Below are 23,971 nucleotides of genomic sequence, written 5' to 3'. Positions count from 1 at the left end.
TCATAGTTTACTCATCTGCTCTTGGATTCACTCCTGCTAAAATAACTTTGTTTTTATAATTAAGCATCATTTTCTTTGCACTTAGCGCCACGTAAAATTTAACAACAAAATCATAAAATATTTAAACACAACATATCTTAACAATACCTGATAAAATGCTAAGTGCTGCCTCTTTTTTAAATATTTGCTATATTATTTCTTTAAAATTGGCGATAACATTTGTTGGCAACATCCTTTTATTCGTGCCGCCATGACTTTTTTTTCCTTTTGACTTTTGACTTTTCTGTAGTATTTCTTTAAAAGTAATGCATTACGATAATATTCGGTGCCAACACCTTTTTATTTGAAAAGTGATAAGGATAAAAAAAAAGTAAAGATCGAGACTGATAGCATCTCTGAAGCTGTAAAATAAATAATTAAATAAAAAAAAACCTGCTATTGCCAATTTGGTGTCCGCTGAAAACATCGCGGACGAAAACGTCGCGGAAAAAACAATGCAAGGCGAAAACGTCGTGGGAGAAAAGGAAGGAAGGAAAAAGCATTGCAGTTTTGAAACATCGCCGCCTAAAATAAAATATCGTGGTAAAGAATAAAGCACCTACAAATCGTCGCATGACACGGTGACATCGCCAAGCATGCGTTTCTCAGGCTTTAAAGGTGATTTGTGACTTTAAGGGATTTGCGGGCGAAGAAGAGAATGAGGAGTATTTTTGCTTTTATGCTTTGCATTTCTGAACGTATTTTTCTAACTAATGGATTTTTGCAGTAAAAGTGGGAGGGAAATTAATATTACTTATAGCACTTAGTAGAATTTAAATCTATTGAAATATTATCTAGCTGACATGTTTCGTCATAACTAACAAATCCACGGCCGACTCTATAGAGTTGGCTGTGTAACAAATCGACATCCAAACGATTCACTGCATGCCAGACAGGAAAATGTTAATGACACTTGAAGGAGTTGAATCGAATAAACTCAAACAAAACAGGGGTTGATTATCATTAAAAGACTATCAGATTAACAAAAGTGGAAGAAAATAATTTTACAACTTGATAACAAATTAATCAATTTTAATATAGGTACTTCATGCAGTTACTAATCTTCCTTTTTCTAATCTTTTTTAAAAAATAAAAGAAAATCTTTATAAAAGATATTAAAAGTTTAAAATTCTATTAACTTTTTATTAATTTTCTACTCATTTGCAGTTTTTGAATGCTTTAATTTTCTTGCTCTTTCGAAAAATCTTTATTGTTTAATTTGAGATACGAAGTGTAAAAAGTGGTAATGTTCCTCATTCTTTATTTCTCTCACGAATCATTATGTGGATATGCTTTAACAACTTCTAAAAAGCATATCATTTCAGAAAAAGTCCGATTTTGTATCAAAATACCTGTGTTAGAATAATCCTATATATAAATCTAATATACTATAGCCTAAGTCGCTCTTTCGAGACATGAAAAACGCGATTTAAATTTTGTCAATTGGCCCTGTAGACCGGGAAATATAGAACTGTGTACTCGTACATTTTGCACCAAAAGGGGGTTTCGGCTCAGGCAAACATTGTTCGCACGTAAGTACCCGCGCTTTCGGCGCTACCCTGGAGTAACTATGTCCCGATTTTCGATTTTGTGATGCTTCTAAAGTAATTGAAGATGGAAAAGAATAGTTGCATGTTATAAGCACGATGAGGCAATAATAGGCATAACCAGTAGGTAAGTCCAAGACGAATAAAGTGATGAGTCGACGGATACCAGTGTGCTACGGTTGTAACCGATGAGGCGGAGTGAAGTGCAAATAAGGCGATAGCGAGTCAGTGCAAAGCATAAAAAGGAATGCCAGTAATTGCATGAAAGTTACTGTGTGACATAAGTATGTAGCTAAATCTAACTGACAAACTCAGCAAAGAAATGTGGGGAAAATACACAAAATGGCAAATGAGGTGACATAAAAGCATACATAGTGGTCAACATAAAGTTCAATATATATGGAAAATAACACAATTACATGAAATAAGGCATAATTATACAAGATACCCATAAAATAAGCAAAAAGCAAAGAGTTATCGTTTTTATTTATTTATTTATTTATTTATTCAAAAGGCATTTAGTTAGTTCTGAGAGATTTCTCAGCATCACAAGCGGTCTTTTTCTGTTCGCCCTTAAATTGTAATTGTAATTTAATACCTGAATTCTGGGGTTTTGAACTTGCGGCATTTTATTAAAAAATCTTTCAGCAAGAGTTGCAATGTAATTTTGAATTTCAGGATGTTAAATTCTCTGTGGATTGCCGAGTTCCTAAGGAACCACGGACAATGCACTGCTTTTGTACAACATACAGTACAACATTTTGCAAAATTTGCAACTTTTTAATAGATTATCACTTGCATATCCCCAGACAGAGCAGGCATAAGTAATAATGGAACGTAGCATGGCTTTGTAAATGAGTAATTTGTTGTCAATAGAGAGAACACTGTTCCGAGCAATTAATGGGGCGAGTGTACGTTTACGTACTCGGAACTTGGTAATGAGCTGTGTGATATGTGGGGTCCATGAGAGACAATGATCGAGAGTAATACAAAGATATCGGGACTGCTTGTTCCATGAGATTGGGTTATTGAGCATGTTGACATGGATGCTGTAGTCGATATTCTTCTTCCTTGTGAAGAGTATCGCATCCGACTTCCCCACATTGATCTTAATTTTCCACGCCAAAAGCCAGTACTCCAGTGTGTGGATGTGATTCTGTAATGTTTGAATAACTGAGCCGTGAGATGCATTTTGTGATAGAATTGCTGTGTCAGCAGCATACGAAGCTACGGTGGTATGCGGTGTTTGTGGGATGTCGTTCGTGTAAAGAGTGAAGTAAAGGGACCCTTGTGGGACCCCAGCCCTAATGGGCCTGTGGGAGGAGATTATGTTGTTGACACGAGCGACAAAGTGTCGATCCATAAGATAGGAATAGGTGATGCGTGTGATGTAATCTGGGAAATCCAGGTTTATGATTTTGTGCATGAGGTCCTCCAGCCAGACACGATCAGAGGCCTTTGCCACATCCAGAAAGATGGCAGCAGTAATTGACTTGTCCTGTAGACCTTTCGATATGAGCTCTGTAACACGATATAACTGATGGACTGTTGAGTGCTTTTTTCTGAACCCATGTTGTTCAGCTATCAGAAGGTTGTTTCCATTCACATGGCTGAGTAGTCGCTGCTGCATTATATATTCAGCTACCTTGCTGGTAGAGGATAGCAGACTTATTTGTTTGTATTACACAGGTTTTGATTGTGGTTTTCTGGGTTTTAGAATGGGTGATATAACAGCTGTCTTCCAGGGTTTGGGGAAGTGTCCAAGGTATAGCATGTCATTGATGATTCTGGTATGTTTGAGTGTCATAAGAATTCCCATGTTCTTCATCTTGGAGTCGGTCAGTTCTATATCTTCCGTTTTACTGGGCCGACTGACGAAATTTACGTTTTTCATGTCTGGAAAGAGCGAATTAGGCTATGGTATGTTAGATTTATATACGTATAGGATTATTCTAACATAGGTATTTTTATACAAAATTGGACTTTTTCTGAAATGACATGCCGAATTTTTCCCATATATCTATTCTACGACTCAAATTGTGCCAAGTGCGATGTTCTGTATCTCAGCAACAGTTTTTTAAAAAATTAGCTCATAAAATTTTAGCTTAGTGTCAATTGAATTTGGTATATATTTATTAATATCTCTTTTTCAATTAAATTTACTTGATTCCCTTTTTGGAAATTTCGGTTCACTCCAAATAAAATTCACAGATATTTTATGATTTATTTTTTTAATTCGTATTGTTTAGTAATTTTAGATGTATTTCTAGGTATACCTGCAAAAAATTATTTTATTTTTAAAATTTTTATTTATTTATTTTTTTAATTTTCCAAGATATATATATTGGTAGTTTTTGAAAGTTGGTTTATTTGTTATAAGCGATAATAACGCCATATGTGGTCTAAGAACTTTGTTAAAATTATTCGAAAGCATTATTTGAAAAAACGAACAATGCACCTTTTTTTTTTCCGCTCGTGCGCAATCAAAGGGGAAGGAAAATAGGTTATCATAAATTAAGAACTTCGCCAAGTGAATTATTCTCGACGCAAACTAAAAAAGCGCTTTAAGATAAAATTTTAAATTTCTCGGTAAGTTTCTGACCAAACTTACCATTATTTTAAATATAGGCACAATTTGAGTCGTAGAATCGAAATATGGAAAACAGTTGGTATATAATTTCAGAATCCGATTTTGTGTCAAGATACCTATGTTAAAATAATGTCTAATGTATACATCTTAAATCGTGCTTTCGAGGCATGAAAAACGCAAATTAAATTTCGTCAATCGGCCCCGTGGAACGGGAGATGTATAACTGTCCCGTTTTTGTATGTGTGCAAAGTGTACTTTAATTTTTATCACGACCCCCAGACGGAGAAGTGATTAGTGACTCTGACTGCCGAACCGAAGGTCCCGGGTTCGAATGCCGGAGAAGGCATAGATATCAATTGTCTGCCCCCGTTGTAGGAGGCAACGATGGCCCGTGACCACCGCTTCCGGCCTTAGTAGCGGCCAACGCCTGCCATTGGGGGGGGGGGGGGTATTGTTGAGCTGTGTCCCATGTTAAATAGATTTTTCAGTCGACCGCTTATGAAGCTGAAAAGAGTGTACGTCCTTCAACAGAAATTCACATTAAAACAAAATTTAATTTTCTGCATATTTTGAATCTGACTCATCAGCTTCACCTACGACTTTTATCGTTTTGTGAACACAGCTGTTTTTACATCCAGAAAAGGCGAGATAAATTCAATTCGAGAAGCTGAATCCGTTATCTCAACAGAAGATTAGCATAAGGCTATCTAAAAAACTCTTTATGAATAAAGTGGAGTTGCCGTTTGAAAGTTCCTTAGTCAACAAGTAGTAATTTAATGCGTCTGTTGCCATAAACATCATGTATCATTTTTTCTAAAACAGCCTTTGTTACAAAGATGAAAGATAATTTCAAATAACTTTTCTTTCCCTATAACAACATTGTATACTTCTAAAAATGGCAGTGTATTATGAATGATTCGTTTGGAGTATTTTCATAGCAGATATTTTTAATGTAAGTAATTTCGGTAATATACATTATGAAAATACTGCTAAATAATTATCAATCGAATTACAATTTATTATAAATGTTAAGAAAGCAATACAACAGAAATACTAAATTCTCAATCCTGCTTTTCGAATAATAAATTTAACGTTTATTCATATAAATAAATGTAAAATATAAATAAGAATTTTGTTGCAGAAAATAGGTTAAAGAAGATTTCTAACACCCTGAAGAACAAATGTTTTCCATTTTGGAATGAAACCTTATTGTAACAATATATGAAATTTTTACCATTAAGATTTTTCCTTTATCATCGAGAATTTAGCACAACATTGGTTACAACTTAGCCATTTAGAGAGAATGTGTATTCATTAATAACATTTTGAAACTTTTTAATAGCGACGAGTTTTACTAACCTGCATGTAATAATATTACTAAAGTTTAAAACCTTAACTTCAAAAATTCCCTTCAATACCTTTATCTCTACACTGCTATCTTTATCAAAAACAGAACTTGTGATAACAATAACATTCTGAAAACAGAAAAGAGGGTGTTCACACACATTTAGAACGATTTCGGAGCTGTTTAATGTTTAAAATTTAAACAGTATTTTTTGTTTTAATGTTCGACCATCCAGCCTCTTTTCAGGACTGTAAATCTGCATCGTGATCTCCATGAAGGGCTTTTCATAAAATTTCCTGGGGTGTTGATTTCCGTATCCTCTTCTACTCTTTCCAGAGGCCATCAACTGTAGAAAGAACGCTTTTCAAAAGACCAGAGGCACAAGGTGAAACATCAGGAGACTTCGCAGAAGGACGTTGAAAAGATTGCAGGGTTGTTACTATTGTTTTTCGTTAACCAGTTATTTTATATTTTGCATCTTTACTATCACTTCTCCTTTCCGTCTCCCTTCCAGATGTAAAAATGAAGTGATAGTATTGTTACGAAATGTATAGGCGCTGTGAGATAGCTTTCCCCAAAGCAGGTTTAGGGTTGCCATAAAATGGTAAGGAAAAACAGAATATATTTGGCGAGAAATCGCGCATTTGGCGACAAAATTGGCGATATGCCATGGACGGATGGAGAATCTTCTGGAACGAATTCTTACCGGTTTAGCCCATAATGTTCTCGAACACAAACCAAAAACTATATAAACCCTTCTGGTACGCGGAGAGACAGTGCGAGATAATTAGTGTCTCGAGTTAGTCTGTGCGGAGTCGATCGAGTTGACAGCCGGGCAGCGAGTGCCGAGTGGGTCGTCGAGTGCACCGAAAGAGTCTCGTAGGTGTATCGCGGTTAGTGCATCGTCGAGAGTGCGTTAAGCTCTGCGAAGCGTAATGGCAAACCGCACATTGAGTTGAACAATGTTAAACGAATTTCGCTTAATGCGCATGCCCAAAATAGAATTTAGAGCAATTACAACTTTGGCGTAATTTTAAAAGAAGCTAAATACGGTGTATGGTAGATATTGTGTTATCTGGGCGTAAACAGTTTGGTGTTTTAAAACTTGTTAGATTTAAAGTTACTTCATTATTTAGAGTGTAACTATCGATTGTAAACTACGCAAATTTTCGTTTAAGAAGGATTACAAGACAGAAAACATTACAAGATATGTTAGTTGAATGCTTATGGATTATACTTCTAAGAATAAAAGCAGTTGAATATTTACCATACGTTCTATTCGTATATACTTTAACAAATTAAGGAATAAGTCCAGTTTAAATTACTGAATTAAAGCCAAATAACTGACATTAAATGTAATGCTTATGAACAAAATATACCAAAATGAGATGAAACAGAAGCACACGCAACAAATTTCCGTAGTACTGCAATTGTAAACAGTAAAACCAACATGACTACCGGGCTTGTGTAGTTTTGCTTATACTTAGTTGCCAACGGTACACCATTGAGTATGCACAGTAAGCGAAATTCGTTATCATTGATCAACTCAATGTGCGGTTTGCCATTACGCCTCCGGGAACGACTGAACAGAAGAGTCGGTAGTTGTGCTCTGTGTGTCGTCGAGTGCATCGGGAGTTGTAGCGTGGAGAGTCTCGAGAGTGCGTAGAGTTCCGAGAACGACCGAGGAGAGTCGGGAACTGTACTCTAGTGCTTTGCCGTGAAGCTGTTTTCACCGTGATAGCCTGAATGCAGTGTCGCTGATTGTTCCAGCGTGTTTATAGTAGTTCTTCGACGACTGTAAAATGTGATTTTGGAGCTGTCCTGATTAATATTGTCTAAATAAAGTGTGTTTCGATACTTCATCAAGTGCCGTCGTTATTCACTCCAAATCTACGAACTCCGTACGAACGTGAAGGAAGAAAATAACGTAACAACTGCTGTCAGAAAAAAAGTAACAGTATTTAAAGGAAGGTTTCGGGAGTTTAATTCAGAGCATGTTCTACCTCTCAAGGTCACGTTACTTGGTTAGCAAGCTCATAATATTGTATTATTCAGCTTTACACTATAGTAGCCTATATTTAACTTGTTACGTCGGTTAGTTTAGAGCCAACTTCCCGTTAAATCAGCCCTTGGCTATTAAACTTAATTTCAACTTTGAATTTGGATCTACTGCTACTGTACGTTTCATCGCCACAAGTGGTTAGCTGATTTGTAAACACGAGTCGTGCATTTATGTCCCAGTTCTGATTTAATAAGAAGGCTTGTTTTAAAACCTTCTTAAAACTTTGTAGTTCAGTACGCACATAGCGATAATTCGCGTAACGTGTGTTGGTAGTTTGATATTAGTTTATGCTACCAAAACAAGTGAGATAAAATGCATATATGCAATACATGTATGAGTCTTCATTTTCTCAAGGAATATAGTGGTATTTTTCGCAGTATGATTTGTTGCTTTGTCTTGATGAAGTTCCGCTCTTTGAAAGTCACTGGAATAAAGAAATTGAATTTTTTCTATAAATGTCGGACGTAAAGCTTTCTGTTGATAGTACGTTGAGTTGATTTTTAATATTTTTTCCCATTTTTCTTATTTTTAATGGGTCATTGTGAGAGAATTCTGCGATAATCATTAACCCCTTACTGAAACTGTCTTTGCATTTATGTAACCAGGGATTTGTACACTTTTTTCTTTTTATTTCCGATAATAAAGAATTTTTTTTTTCTTCTTTTGTTTGCAATAATTTGGGTAAACCCATGTTTCATCAAGAGTCATGTATTTCCATATATCTCCTGCTAAACAGTTTTCACACAGACATCTACAAATTGTTCTGAGTCTTGGCAAAAGCTGGTAAACAATATGTTTTTTAGTTTTTTTAAGTTGTAAATCGTAATTTATTATTTTATTTATTTTTGCTGCAAAAGTTTTTTAAGATATCTATAGATCATCAATTTCTGATACCTGCGTTGGCGAATTTTCTCTTGTTACCAACGGTTTAACTTTAGAAATAGTACATACATTTTTCTAGTATTCGTTTGGAGTCTTCTTTCCATGTAGTAATAATTGAGGATTTTTCCCTTTTCTATTAATAATGTTGCTTCTTTTGCACTCAGAAATTTTAATACTGTGCATTTTACAACGTTTTTTAATTGTGGGATAGGGATATTTCTCTTCGAAAAGCACAAAAAACATATCCTTCAATCCACAGCTTGTTTTCATGCGACGTTTTGAATGAAGAATAGATTTAAAAATAGCAGACGATAATTCTCATTTCAAACAATACGCTATTGCCAGAAACTTTTATTATTTATTGAAATCATTCTAAAAATATGTCAACACCCTCTGTACATCGATAGCAATCATCTGGCTTTCTTTCCTTTTTAATGTTTTTAAAAAATAAACACTTGGTTTCATTATATAACAGCAGAGCTTACTACTTTTAAAGGTACGTCGTAAACATCTTTATAATTATATGCCGGTCTGTATTTTAGGGGAATTCAAGAATCTTAAAAGTTCTTATTTAATACAGTCAAAAGTCGTTAATTCGGACACCCATAATCCGGAATGATCTATAATCCGGACCTCAAAGCTACAAACTTTCTGCGCATACGTAGCGTTGACGCATGCGCGTAAGACCTTTACGGCTGCGAATATACGTATGCGCGTGCGCAAAATACGTTTACGAATGCGCGTTTAATGTATAACGGACGTTATAAGCTAAGCTAAAATTATCTAATTCAGTTAATGTTGCAGATTGCGTTGTTCCTTAATCTTCGAATTGGATTCGGCTTATTATTTTTTGCAGACTGTTAGAGCAATTTTATAAAAGTAAGCTTGAACTTTCGATTATGTCAAATAGAATTTCTGATATATATTTGCTAATATGCAAAGGATCTACAAAGCGAAAGTATGTTTCGAAGTCCATTAAACAAAAAGTGGAATTGCTGCAAAAAATGGATAAAGGCATATCCTTTGTTTATCTAAAATTTAACGTTTGTTTATCTTTAACGCCGCGGCGCACAATGAATTGGAAGTTGATCTGTTAGCACTGTATAATTCCTTACTAAATGTAGTATTTCATCTCGATGTACTCCGTCTTTGATATGATTTAAATCAAATTCCTCGTCATTATAATTCGCTTCCGATAGCGAAGAAAGTGACAGAGGTTATTGAAAACGAAAAAATTTCGATTGACAAATTAGTCGGTATTCTCGACACAGCAATTATAGTACTTGAACAGCGGAACTTTTAACTAAACAGGAAATTATGTGAAACGAAGGAACTTAAACAACTTACATTGAAAGAAATGTTTAATAAAGTAAACAAATAAATATTAAGCTTTTTCTTTTTGTAAATTTTGATACCTTTTAGATCATAATTGTTTTTTATCTCATAAATTACGGTTTCATATTTTTAATTTTATAATTTCTGCATGCCATCTTACCAGATTTAAACTGATGATCTATAATCCGGAATCGCCGAAGTCCCGACGAGTCCGGATTAACGACTTTTGACTGTATACTTATAATAAGTTTGTATGAATATATATTTCTATCATTTAAATACAAAAGTCGATTTCGGCTTTTTGATGGATTTGCACCTTTTATTGCGAGCATGCCGATTTATGATGTCTTACAGCTATTAAGCTATGATCTGAACGGTCGAAGTGCAATATTTTTGTCCTATTAAAATAAGTAAATAAAAGTTGTGTTGATAATTATTGTTTCGTCTCTTTATTAAGATGGTCCTTCATTTATTATTTTAGGTATTATTTTATTTATTACTATCAATTTTCCTGCGGAAAGAAAATTATTTTCCAGAACGCGTATAAAATATTATAAAAATACATAAAAATGGAGAGGACCAATAATAGAAAAAAAATTGCTGAGTAAAGCAGCAAAGAAGATAATTTCTAATTGTTTTCAAGCACAACCATGTAATCAGTGAAGAAACGTTACCTTCTAGAGCGCTTAATCTCGTAGTTTGATGCAAAGTAAAGTCCTGATCTTTGATGTATACCTTATTTACTCGCATATTTACCCCTCTTTTCCTTTTAATTTTACCGCTTGAAAACCGGAAGAAGTAAAATACGTGGTGGTTAATATTTCTGAAGAGGGGACTTAAATGACAAACATAGCACATTAAAAAGGACAAAATTATATATTTATATATCTAAAGAGAGAGAGAGAGTGAAAGAGCTTATATATATATATATATTTGTAATAATAAAATTCCATAGTCAAGAATACACTTAAAATTCTAACTGTATGTTCTTTTCATTTTTAATGGCGGCGTTCTCTTATTTGAAAGTACGTGGAATTAAATCCACAGCCCCGTAGTCAAGTTGTTTTTCACACCTTTTCTACACGTACAGTTATAGAATGTTCTGGAAATATTTAAAGCGAACTGGATTGGCTGACGTCATTTCTTGGAAGCTCCGCCTTTCCAGAGGCTATAAAAGGACTCGCAAAAGAATATCGGGGGTTTTTCTTAAATGTCATGATGCAGTAAACTTCATACAAAAAGCTATTAGTAATTCTTTTTTATTTACTCCGGAAATATGATTTTGTAACCTGTATTTCTCCTGTCCAATAATAAATGGATCCTGTTTTTAAACTTATCGTCTGATAATTTAAGCTACGACTACATTTATGATTCTTCAACAATCTTTTTATTCCTGACAAAAGCTGGTACATCACATATATATATGTAATGTTTCAATCAAAATTATAATTTAAATAAGCAATAGCCCCTTAATTCTTCATTTTAATTTTGACATTTCCCCTTTCTGTCCTTATATAGTAATTGTTTATAACATATCGATCTAAACTGTGTCATTTCAAAATTAATACATAAAGCAGCAATGCAGTTAAATTTTATCCAATCCCTGAATAGGATTTCAATTCCAAACCGAAACCTTTCTCTTAAACTAAGCCACCATACTTGATAACCATGCACTTTCTGCTTTCCTTCACTCAGGTTAACATGCGTCGCTGCTCGTTTCGGTGTGTTGTCCATTATGTGAAGATGGCGAAGGACTTCAAAAATTGTGATGCGCATATTGCACCCGTAATGATATGTGAATCAGATACTGCTTCCAAAGAGCTGTGTTTTCTTATAATAAAAATTAATGTGATGAATCTACGGCTACGTCTGTCTGCAAGTGTCATCCCTCCATCTACGCAATAACAACTTCCTCAAGTTACCATCTTCTTAATAAACCATCGTCAGTCCACTACAACCATCTAGCTGAATTGCTGCTGCGCCGTTCTGTTTTTACCGCAAAAGTATCAGAAATGTAAATGTTACATTCTAGAACAAGCACGATTAATGTGTGCCAAATTACTTGTGGCCATAAATTGTTTAACCACACTAAAAGAAATATTATTTAAATTCGGCTTGTCTGCGAGTCTCTGCATTTCTATGCATCCATCTTCTAGCTACAACGCTACCAACATATCCAAGTTGTGCTAATGAGTCATCATTCTAACGATGCAGTAAACATCTCCAAATCATATATATTTTTGTAACAGGATGATTGGATAGGTAGCCACAATGGATTGGTGATGGCTCTTTGCGGTGTAATAGCTTGCAGAGGCTTTACTGCATTGTTAGAGATACATTACGAAGAAAACCAGAAGTCGTGTCTGAAAATAATAAGACACAATTTCTTTTTTCAACCCTTAAGTTTTCTTTAGACATTCTATATCAAACGTCATCTTGGGGGCGAGATGCACCTGACGGTTTCGTCTATCTTACAAACCTTGAAACAATGAATAAAAACATAGCAAAAAAAGCGCACATTGCCAGCAGTAATCGGGAAAAAAGAAATGCGGAAAAGTAGCAGTGGTATTTATAATAAAACGTTTCTTTAATCTGATTGGCTGAGAACTTATCTCATTGCAGCATGATTAAACGGATTAATTTTGAAAGACGCAGTCTAGAAAAATTATTATAAACAATTTAGAACAAAAAGGGAGATAGCCGAATTAAAATGGAGTATTAAAAGGATAAATTTAAATTATTAATTTGAGCTTCATATTTTTTATCTTACAAATATGTATATATATATAGTAAATTAGGTAGAGAGGTAGCTGTAATAGAATTGGAGAGGTTTATTGCATAAATAGAATGAGGACACTTGCAACCAGACAGCTTTTATATAATTTATTGCAGGACAATTAATTCTTGAGACACATATTCTTATTCACGCATCGTCATGGGCGCAGTATTCACCCAATCTTCATAACATTCTTTCAGATTTACATACGATAGATAATAGAAAGAGAGGTAAGCGAAAGCATTCTAGCATGAAGCAGACAAAGCAGAAAAGTGCGTAGTTTAAAAGAAGGGTTTCAGTTCTTTAATAGAAATCTTAATCTATGACTGGATAAAAGATATATGCAGTGGGCGTTACATAAAGTTATGTGATGCGGATTAATTTTAAAATAACGTAATTTTGATTGATATAATTTTAATAGTTATTGTTTTCAGGATAGAAAGATGAAGTATCCAAATTAAAATGAGGAATAAAAGGGCTATTGCAAATATAGGGAGAGGCAGAGAGATGCAAATAGAGATACAGATATAGGATAGATAGATCCTTGCTTTCTAATTATAGTAAGTGATTGGAGTTGAAAATATGCGGTATTAGTCTGCCATCAGTAGTATGAAAGAAAATTAGTATTCTTATGATTTACTAGCCAGCTAGTTCTCCTGGGTTCAGAAAATGCTAAAATTTTATTTTAGTAAAAGAACAGCAAGACTTGATTGAAAAGGTAATTGATGAAGTTAGAATTTCCTAAAAAGATATGAAACTTTCATCACACCATGTTTAGCTTTGCCACTCCACCAACGCATGGGCAGTGTTTCAAGAACAGCAGGAAGCTGCCCGCGAAGGTCAGCTAACGCAAATGATTATACTATATAAATATTACAACATCCAGTTCCGGCAACAATATTGTGGGGAGACTGTCTTAAATCATCCATTTAAGTCAGTAGAATAAAATCAAAAATAACACTGAGTTAAAAGAAATTTTTCTCGTTTTTAAATTATGTCTTTTGTCTTTATTACCTAGTATAAACTGTATTTGTGACTCATTCAATGTATGGAAATGCTTTTAAGATTTATTCAGTATATGAAAATGCTCGTAAAACTTATCTACAAATATCCTTTTCATCTCTGTATTATTTAAACTGTTCTGAAATCTACAAATTATGATCTAAAAATATAAAAAAATCATTGACTTTATGAAGTTAATGTAATTGTTTCATTTCATGAATCTACAGGCTTTATTCATTTTTAATAAACGTTATACTGAAGTCAGAGGTTGACTTAAAAGTCAAAATTTGAAAAGCAGAAATAGGCAAAAGTGCTGTATGAATGATGCCTCACTAACAGAAATAAATACTTTTGTGTTTCATTCCCATCAGCGAATGTGCAAAGTGAATCATATGGCCGTGGTTTCAAACTTATATTGCATGCTTGTCGAATGCAGGTCTATCTATTCGCTTATTTGGTTGTCAGCTTGATAAAAGTTTACAATCGCGTGATATTTTGGTGAATTTTTCGACGCCAAGAAGGAATGTATCCAAGACGGCTGTCACCTAAAACAACGCTGAAAACGTATGTCAACGTCGGATGACAGCAGCACATACTACAACTCTCTAATATAATTTGTGTAGTGCGGAGATGAAACCTCTCCTTTCTGGTCCTGATTCCCGCGACGCCACAGAACTCAGCAAAGTAGAAATCAGAAATTTCATCTCCCGCTTAATCGGGCTCCAGATGCCCTCAGTAGTGTTGGTTTCGGGGTCATTATTACATCAGAGAATGATCTGCTAGTACATTGGTACACTGCAGAAGAAAACTGCTGACCCAATTATTTCAGCCTTCCATTTATTTCCCAGCATTTAAATATCCTCTCTGCAGATGCTTTCTACTTTCACTACGCCACAACCTTGGAGAGCCTAGAAGAGCAGACTGGCCAATTACACATAAAAGAAGTAACAAAGGTGTTTCAAAATTTCCTTCCAAAACAGACTCTGACAAGTTTTTTCCTGGAACGTCCTCAACCGTGTTCGGACGGAAATTGCAGCAGTGTTTTAGAAGTGGCAGCAGAACACGCCGACAGCATTTTACAGCATAAATAAGTATACATAGGGTTCTCCTCATGCCCATTTAGAGTCAGACGCTGCTTCAATTGCTAGGAATTTGGTCACCTGAGCAGGAATTGCCGATCCACACCAGCCTGTACCAAGTGTGTCAAAGGGCACCTTACTGAAGAGTGCATTTCGCCAGTAAGAGACACACGCGTCACAGTCCCTTCCAACCGGATAGCTTCAGAAAAGAGTCGTAGCTAGGGTTTTCAGCGCACAGGGACAACTGAAGATTTCGTGCCACTTACTGCTTGCCAAGGATGGAAAAAATTTAATTCTAAAATGTCGTAACATCAGTTTGGCGCTCCTTGGATTCTGCACCCGGGGACAGATGCCTCCCCTTGCCCCCCTCTAGCTACGCCCCTGCTTCAGAATGATCCACTGACAAATACTGGAAACCTTAATTTCCGAAGCGGTCGTAGGCTTTCCAATAGTCGGAGATAATAATGGTTCTAGATAAGATTTTCTGAGATATCACCTCCAATAAAGTAGATTTTGTAGAAGCCTCCACAACCAAAATGTTGTTGTGGCGTTTTTGAAATTTTGAAATTACCAAAAGGTACCCTACTAGTTGACCACACCAAATAAAATAAAATTCAATTCAACAATAAGAAACTAGTACCAATAAAAATTTAACATTGCGTTGTGTTTATTCCGGATTAACCCTTAAATCAATTTGAGTAAAAGACTGGTAAAAATCATGAACACACAAAATAAATTTAACCCGTGATTGATCTAGAAAAACTTATTTATTTAACTATTAAAGCAAATTATATATATATCCATTAGTTAAAAAAAATCAAAATATATTCAACAAAAGTTGTACTATTGTTTTACACATCCAACATTTCTGAGCAATTATTTCTCAGTAACATCCTTGTAGATTCCTCTGAGTAACATCCTTGTAGTTTCTATTAAATATACTATTTCAAATCTGGTAAAACATACCAAAAATAAACTATAAATTTAAGAACAGTACCCTCCCCGGGGAGAAAAATAATAATAAAAAAAATTTAACAAGTTACACTTTCCACTTCACACAGAATTGATCAATACAAAAAAAATATTGCATAATATTGCACTCAATACCATCATTTAAATGCTATTATTGCACATAATAGTTTTTATCATTTATTTTATTTTTTTTTCTTTCTTTTGAATAATAAAATATGGTTTAACCGGATAAAGTTAAGTAGTGACACACCTTTACACTTCTACAAACAAGTTCGTCCTGAGAGGAGCAAGAATGCTCTAATACAGGCACTATTACTAATCATCCTCACCAATGAGTAACTCAAACAAAAAAAAAATTTAATTAAATAATTTCATGAAGAACTTCTTTCTCTTAACTATTAAGTTAAGTTACAATAATTTTAATAAGGTTTTAAATCTTTATTCAATTTAATGCTTTTACTAAATCGATACACCAAAGAAAAATGATTTCTATAGAGTTATGATAAATGTCAACTACAAAAAATTTAAGGTTCAACAAATTAAGTTAATTCAATCGTTTTAATTGCAGAAATCTATAATATTTAACTAACCAAAAATTAAAAAAAAAAAAAAAAGAACTTATCTGTTTGCTGAGTAGCAGAAAAAGTCAAAAAAAAAAAAAAAAAAAAATGTCCATTGAAGCTTATGAGGAACGCTGGCAGCCTGTTGAATGGAAAAAAATGTTCGTCGAATGTATGGAGTCATTACGGTCGCCGAGAGTTCTAATAGATTTTAGGATGAACAAATGAGGTTCCAATACGGTAAGATAAGTGAAATACAGTTCCGGATGTGGAGATACGAGGAGATTATGGTGAACTAATGAGGATCTAAAACGGCCAATAAGTGCATACAGTCCCGGATTGGAGATACGAGGAGATTAAGAGGAACTAATTTTCAGACAATTTTCTGGACATCTTCAGCGGGAAACGACGAGTCAAGATCTAAAGGGGGTCCAAAAGCAACGGTGGTAATTTTACGCTCCATTTCAGAGTATAGCGACAATCAGACAGTTGAGAACTGGGAGCACGCATCATTTTTCATAGATCGTTTTCTGCTTTAAATTTTTTCTTGAAATACACAAACACACACGAAAGAAAATAAATTGAAGAAGGAATTTTGAATTTTTGCGAAGACATAGATGCTCATACCTACGGCCCGCGCTCAAAGCGCTTAGCCAAGAGGCCCGTAGTTCCATCTGAGCCAATATCCATTTTTTCGGCGGAATCAGCTGTCGCCTCGGACCGCATCAGAAAGCAATTCAAAAGTGCAAAAGGAGTGTCAAAAAGTCACCTCGTCCCCCAAAACAACCCGTTAAAAGGGAGCGCGCCGGAACTCCAACTTGGCACAACTTCCTCCTCGCCAAAAGTTAAACCAGTTGCAACTACAGCATTCCTTCATGTTAGCAAACTCGCCAAATCCACCACTTTGAAACCTCAACGGAAATTCTAAATCGCCATGACGTCGCCAAATGACCACGCCTAAAGAAGAGGGGAAACTTGGAATTTCAACAACCCTGCAAGCCATCCCAACGAGGGAACGCTGAAACTCGAAAAAAAGCGACTATTTTACCGGAAAAGGGTAAAAACTTCCCCCACAAGAGAAATCACCATGAAAACGGAAAAAAATCTACTAATTAAGGCTCATAACTAAAATGCAATTAAAGTTATGAAAACGAAAGTTATGTCAAATTAAAGAGCTAATTTTTCTGCAACTAATGATATTAAATACTAAGAAATCAAATTAATTTTTGACATGAAAAACTGAATTTATTACAAGAAAATTCACCTAAATCCATTGTCTGATCGTAGAAGATTGAAGACGCAGTTCGCGTAAACTCGAATAGCCGAAATAGATTACACTAGAATTAATAAGCCAAATAAAAGAATATAACGAAACTTGTTGTGTAGCTCATATTTTGAATAATTACAAATTAAAATTTTGATTTTTATGAATCAATTATATTAAATTCGCTACACAACAATGTTATTTTAAACATACTTCTCTGTGGAAGTAAGAGAAGAACGATAATTTAGAACCAGCCAGCTAATGGAAACCAACGATCGATTAACTGCACTTAAAATTCCAGTAATTCAAAATGCATAGACCTCGATTACTAAATTGAGAAGATCCAATCAGATTAAATTTTAAAAATGCATTGGGAAACAGACTCGATTTTGAATTACCAGAAAACCAGCACTAGTGCCGATATTTGGCGCCATTCCAAAAAGCGTTCTTTTCTACGTTAAAACTGTTGTATTTAATGCGAAAATACACTTCTCTCATTAAAACTATTTTATTCAGTTGTATTTTTTGTAGAGGCCGAGTTACTTCTCCCACCACTTAAATCGACGTCAGTTCCTCTGCGATTTAAGTGGTGGGACAGCAAATAATTCACTGAGATGTTACGAATAGTATTCGAAGCCATTGAACCAGTTGTGGAAATATGTGCTTCTATTTTATATACTATCTTTTACACTGCATCTCCAGATGTTTTCATTGATATGTAGGTTTCTTTAACAGCCAGTTTTGCATATACAAGTGTCAGGTAAAAATAAGTCTGTCTTGGAAGAAATGTACAGCATCTTTCTCACTTCTCAGTAAACATTTTTATTGAAAAAAAGACTCTTTTTTAATAAAAATCTAACATTGCTTTTAATTTTATTTATTGTCAATATTATCATTATCAGGAAAAGAAAGTATGGTTAACAAATAGAAGAAGTAACTTCTTGTGACAAAAAAAAAATTATGAGTGATCATGGATTGCTAATATTAAAATTTAAAAAAAAAAAAAAGAAAAAAAAAAGAAAAACAAAAGAGGAGAAAAAAAGGAAGAAAGAAGGGGGAACAATAACATGTATTTTACTCAGAATTTTTCTCATCATCAGCAAACTGTAATTGGTTATTGTTAGGACTGTCCGCCATCTAAAGCTGATTTGTATAAGTGATTATCAATAATCTTGATGCCATTTAGAAAACTTAATACTAATAAGGAAAAATGGAGTTCCGTTATTTATTGCAGTAGAAATTTTGTAATACAGATTTTTGTTGACCTTGCAAACTGTTCGACCGACTTTATGCCATTTGTGAAGAACACACCCTGACAGCAATTCTTACCCCAAAAAATTAAAGTAAGTATCTAAGCAAGAGATTTGAATTTGGCGCCTTTATTTTATTTGGCAACACTGTATATTGCTTCACTTTGCCATTCAGGCGGAACATAGGTTTGTTTGATTGTGGAAAAGCACTCGAGGGCTGTCTGCCTAAGTGAAGATATGCCTTCATGGAACACTTTTTAAGGAAAACTGGCTTGTTTTCACTTTACACATGGGGAAAATCACCATGCAGCCAGCTTGTTCGCCAGGATTCACCATCTAGTCGGTGACATAGATGAATTTTAATATTTTCGAATGAGAACAATTTTCAAACAATTAATAAAAATAATGTTACATTCGCAAAAGATCTTCTTTTGAAATATGAATTTGAAGATCTTGAACTATTGCTAAAACAACAGTATAGAGAACTAACAGGTGAGGAAATTGAGCCAAAAAAACATTAGCTCAGAGAATTTATCTGAATATTTTAGTGCTAAATCAGCTTGAAAGTTGAAAGCCATGGATCCAAACTTTAAAAGATTTATGAAAGTAAAAAAAAAAAGGCGAAGGTCTTACCTTCCTAACCTGAAATTTATGATGAAACGAAAAAACAAACAATTCAGACAAAACTAACAGTGTTTTAAAAAAGCCAGAACAACGAATTGAAAGTACAGTCGCAGCAACAGTCATAATTGATGACAGTAATGTTTCTAATAGCAATAGTGCAAGCAATTAAGAAGACAATTTTGTTCTGTAAGTAAACTTTATACCTATGTAGTAATTTATTCATTTGATTTTTTTTTTTTTTTTTTTTTCCCTATTATGTTTTATTACTATTATTTATGTGATCCACCCTAAGGCAGTATACGGGAGGGAGGAATGCCTTTGTGAGGACTTTCTTAGGGAAACTGGCTCGTATTAACACGTTACACATGGATAAAACCATCAAAACACCTATCCCGTTCACAAGATTCAAACCTTGAAACGAACTACCAATGTTCAGGGACTTTATGACTGCTGATGGGTCATTTCTTTTTATTAAGACTGAGAAATGGCTCGTCATTTGGAAGTAAATGCAGCTCTAAGTCAATGATTTTCTGTATCTTTTTATGTGCCAGGAAGTTGAGTTTTAAATTGGTATTAGTCAAAAGATGCCGTATGTAAGGACACAAAAGCTATTATCATGGCTTTTTATCATAATTTTTTTTTTCTGATCATTTATATCACAAACTGCAGTTTTCATAATTTTACAGTTTATGCTTATTGAAAAATTGATCTTTATACCTGCTTTCTTCCTAGGTCGTCAGAGTGCCCTGTTATTGAAACTAGACCACAAGCATATGGCACAAACCCTGTAGAATGGAATCCACCACATATTTACCAAAATAAAGCCATACATCAGGTATTGTGTAAATAATTGCTTTTCCCTTTATATAGTTTTCTACTCAGTTGTACTGATATGCAATTAGTATAATTGTGTTACAATTATGCATCTGATTTGAGCTGAAATATATTTTCTTCCTTTCCAGAATGATCACAGACGGGATATACGGGAAAGGGAAAGATTGCTTTACCGTCACTACAGTAACATACGTCACAGATATGAGCAGTATGGTGAACGAAGGCCTTTCTTGAATCAAAACTACACTCGTCTTCCTTATAACATGGTTCGAATAAAGAACACTGTAAGTTTAGCCTCTGTACACTTGAAAATATTTTTGCCATGTTTAATACATATATCAGAGTGTTGTGGTCAAGGCTTTTGTCTGACTTGAAAATGCAGCAAGAAAGATGGGCTTAATCATTATTGAAGACAAAACAAAATTTGTGATTGCATCTAATAAAACTGTTGATTTATCCCTCTTGAAGATAAACAGTTATCTCTTTGAAACCATAAAACAATTTAAACATCTGGGCACATTGATCACAAGTTGCAATGATATAAAAATTGAAATAAAGAATGCAATATTTATGGCTAATATATGTAACTATGATCTTAAAAAACAACTTAAATCCAAGTTAATCAGCGTAAAGACTAAATTAAATTTATGGAAAGCTTTAATAAGGCATGTTGCCATTTACAGAAGTGACTGTTGGATACTTAACAGAGCAGAGAAAGACCCGATTTCCACTTTCCAAAGAAAAATCCTAAGAAAGGTCTTTGGACCAGTACAACAAAATGGTATGTGAAGGATTCTTTATAATCATGAACTATATGGAAAATACTGGAAATATGGTGAAAATGATATTGTGAGACTTGTAAAGGTATCTTGTATCCATGTGTTTAGATATGATGATGCATTTCCAACCAAAAAGATAATCTTTTCGAGAATTGAGGGAGTAAGACGGAAAGGAAGACCACCCACTAGATGGATAGATGATGTCAAGCAAGATTTAAGGTTATTTGGAGTTAACCGATGAAAGGCTATTGTGCTGAATTGGGTCAGGTGGAGAAAACTTGGAGAGACAACCTTGGCCTGTAACAGGCTGTGGAGCTTATGAAGAAGAAGAAGAATATATCAAATTCCTTTATTTATCCAATTCCTTTATTTAATGCTAAAGTCATACGAGTAATAAAAGGATCAAGCTAAAATTTTTATAGTAAAATTAAAAGTTTAATATACATGTAATTTTAAAGCCTGTTAATTTTTAATGAAAAATTTTCATATAGAAAACATCAATATAAATAGATAACCTAAATCCATATTTTTATATATATGACAAATAAGTGGACACGAAGGATCCAGATTTTTGTACTTAAGAGGCCTCGGTTCTCCAAATGTTCTATGCTTCTGTCTTTTGTATTACTAATCAGCCTTCTTTCATCAAGATAAGAGATGGAAATATGCAATGTGTTCACAAAAGTTCTTACCTTTCTTTTTGCAACCATTAATTGTAGACTTCCAATCACTATTATGTTTTAAATGACATTGAAAACTCCTAAACATGAATATTTTTTCATGTTTCGGCATTTTTAAATTAAAAAAAAAAATCAATTTTGTAAAAAACCATAAAAATGCAACTCTTTATGTGGTATCCTTGCTTCTATAATTATATGTAGGAAATTTTTATGCTCATTTTAAAAAAGAAAACACAAAATGTTTGACTGCCATATGATAGCAACCAAATATTTAATTTTACAATCTGAGATTTTTGACATCATTTTCGACTTGCATTGAGGAGTCAGTTAGTAAAATAAATTGGAACAATCGAGGTCGAGTTTTTTCCCCTTAAATGTCATGTCCCAAATATAAACTAGTAAATCAGAAAACTCTTTTCTGACTTATCAGTGTATACTATTATTTAATTTTAGTTATTATACAAGTAATTTGTAAGTTTTAAAATGCTAAAAGCACATTATTAATGTTCTCATGGAATTTTATTGCTTTAGAATCATATCTAATGGCCATGCAAAAAAAATTTATTAAACTAAAAATGTTTTTCATTTTTAATTAATGAAAATAATATGAAATGGCTATGTCCAATACTGAAACCTGACATGCCAGTGTTTTCAGAGCACAAATTCTATAAGATTCTGGGATTAAATTTTACTCTTTTGAAAATATTTATATTAATCAATACTTTTAATGAAAATCCACTAATAATGCTTAAGCTCTTATCATCAGAAACCTTTCTTGAAACTAACATTTTATTTTTAATTACATTCTAATGCAAATATTTCACTTATCAACTTATGTACAGCAACTGAACACGTTTTCAAATTTTTAAATTATATGTCAATTTTCATCATATGGGAGTCAAATGTTTTCTATAACAAGCATTAAAATTTTCCTAAGTATAAAGACTGAGCTATAGTATAAATTTAATTATTTTTAGAAAATTATTATTATTATTATTATTAATTTAAAATTCCCCAAAAATGAATATTTACATTATTCAAAACATTTTTGTTACTGGAAGTGTATGTCTACGTCTACAGTTAATGGTTATGAAAATAATTGCTACATAAAAAGCATTCTTAATAATGATACTTTAACATGTAATCAGTCTTTACTATGTTTCATATGCAAATAAATTGTATTATTAATTAATAGTTTATTTAACACCACTTAACAAAAAAGGAAGAAAAATTAATCACCTTAAAATCATCATCTACATGATAAAAATTTATATGAACAATGCCACAAAATCATCATCTATCCATGATTAAAATTTGTATGAGCAATGTAAAAAGCAAAGTTGTTATAATCACAAAGTAGTAGAGTCACGTTTATTCGAATAAGCCAACTGTAGAAAAGGACAAATCAATACATTCTGTTGTCTCTCATACAAGTAGCTGTCAGATACTTGATCCTCTTGTCTGTCTGATGCTTGTATCCGTCAGTTACAAGTAGTTATCTGATATAAAAGTATGGGTAGTTGTTAAGTATGGTAGTTTCCTAATGAAAAAGTTAATGGGCCAGAATTTAAAAATTTTTATTAAAAAAAATTTAATAAATTTTAAAATTTGCTTAATAAGTATTTTTCAAAACATGCTTAAACACTAGAAATAATAATATATCAAAGGAAAAAAAGTTCGAACTTTTATTTATTTTCTATCTGAAATCCATGTTTCTGATACCTGCAAGATATTTTCGTTGATTACCCTTTATAATTCAAATATATTCACAGCTAAATATTAACTTTTCAGGCTGACATTTATTTAAAATAGCTCAACATTTTTAATTAATCATAAAATAACTAGCTTTAATTTAAACTGAAAGAAATTATGAAATTTTGGAATGAAAATTTTCCAAGTAGGAGACAAAAGACAAAACCTGAGAATAAATAGGGTAACGGAGACTCTCTTTTTCTCTGAATTATTAAGTTTTTCTTTGATGCATAAATAAAAATGCATATATTTGTATGTAAATAATTATAAACTTCTGTTATTTCTTACTACATCTTAATGGCATTTTGGTTTTGATAAAGCTTGTAGTCTACGGGGGAAATTACTAGAAATTATCTTTATCACAGATTGTAGAGAACTCATCAGTCGCTTTTTTAAATTAATTTTCAGCTATGAAAAAAAAGCTGTTTACGTTTGAATGCATTCCTGAACAAAGTGATTATTCTTTGTGTAAAAATTTGCAACTGATTTATTTTTTTACAAATACTAATAAAAGTTAATAAAATCTGTATCTCCAAATCTTTGAAGAAAATTTATATTGCATTGTAAATTAGTTAGCTCCATTTATAGATTTTCTGAGG

General features: G+C 33.3%; 1 protein-coding gene across 2 annotated transcripts in view; it reads left to right on the top strand.

Moving 5' to 3' along the window:
• Positions 1 to 23,971, top strand: part of LOC118192660 (uncharacterized) — a 229,533-nt gene that overhangs the window by 141,454 nt on the left and 64,108 nt on the right. For both annotated transcript variants that reach the window (XM_035363663.2, XM_035363664.2), the window contains 2 exons: positions 20,060 to 20,162; positions 20,290 to 20,445. In XM_035363663.2, the coding sequence (XP_035219554.1) occupies positions 20,060 to 20,162; positions 20,290 to 20,445 (259 nt within the window). The remainder of the gene's footprint in view (positions 1 to 20,059; positions 20,163 to 20,289; positions 20,446 to 23,971) is intronic.

The sequence above is a fragment of the Stegodyphus dumicola genome, chromosome 1 (genome assembly GCF_044657685.1).
Source record: "Stegodyphus dumicola isolate Sdum_Otavi_A_Nest chromosome 1, ASM4465768v1".
NCBI lineage: Eukaryota > Metazoa > Arthropoda > Arachnida > Araneae > Eresidae > Stegodyphus > Stegodyphus dumicola.
This window is presented reverse-complemented; position numbering and strand designations above follow the sequence as displayed.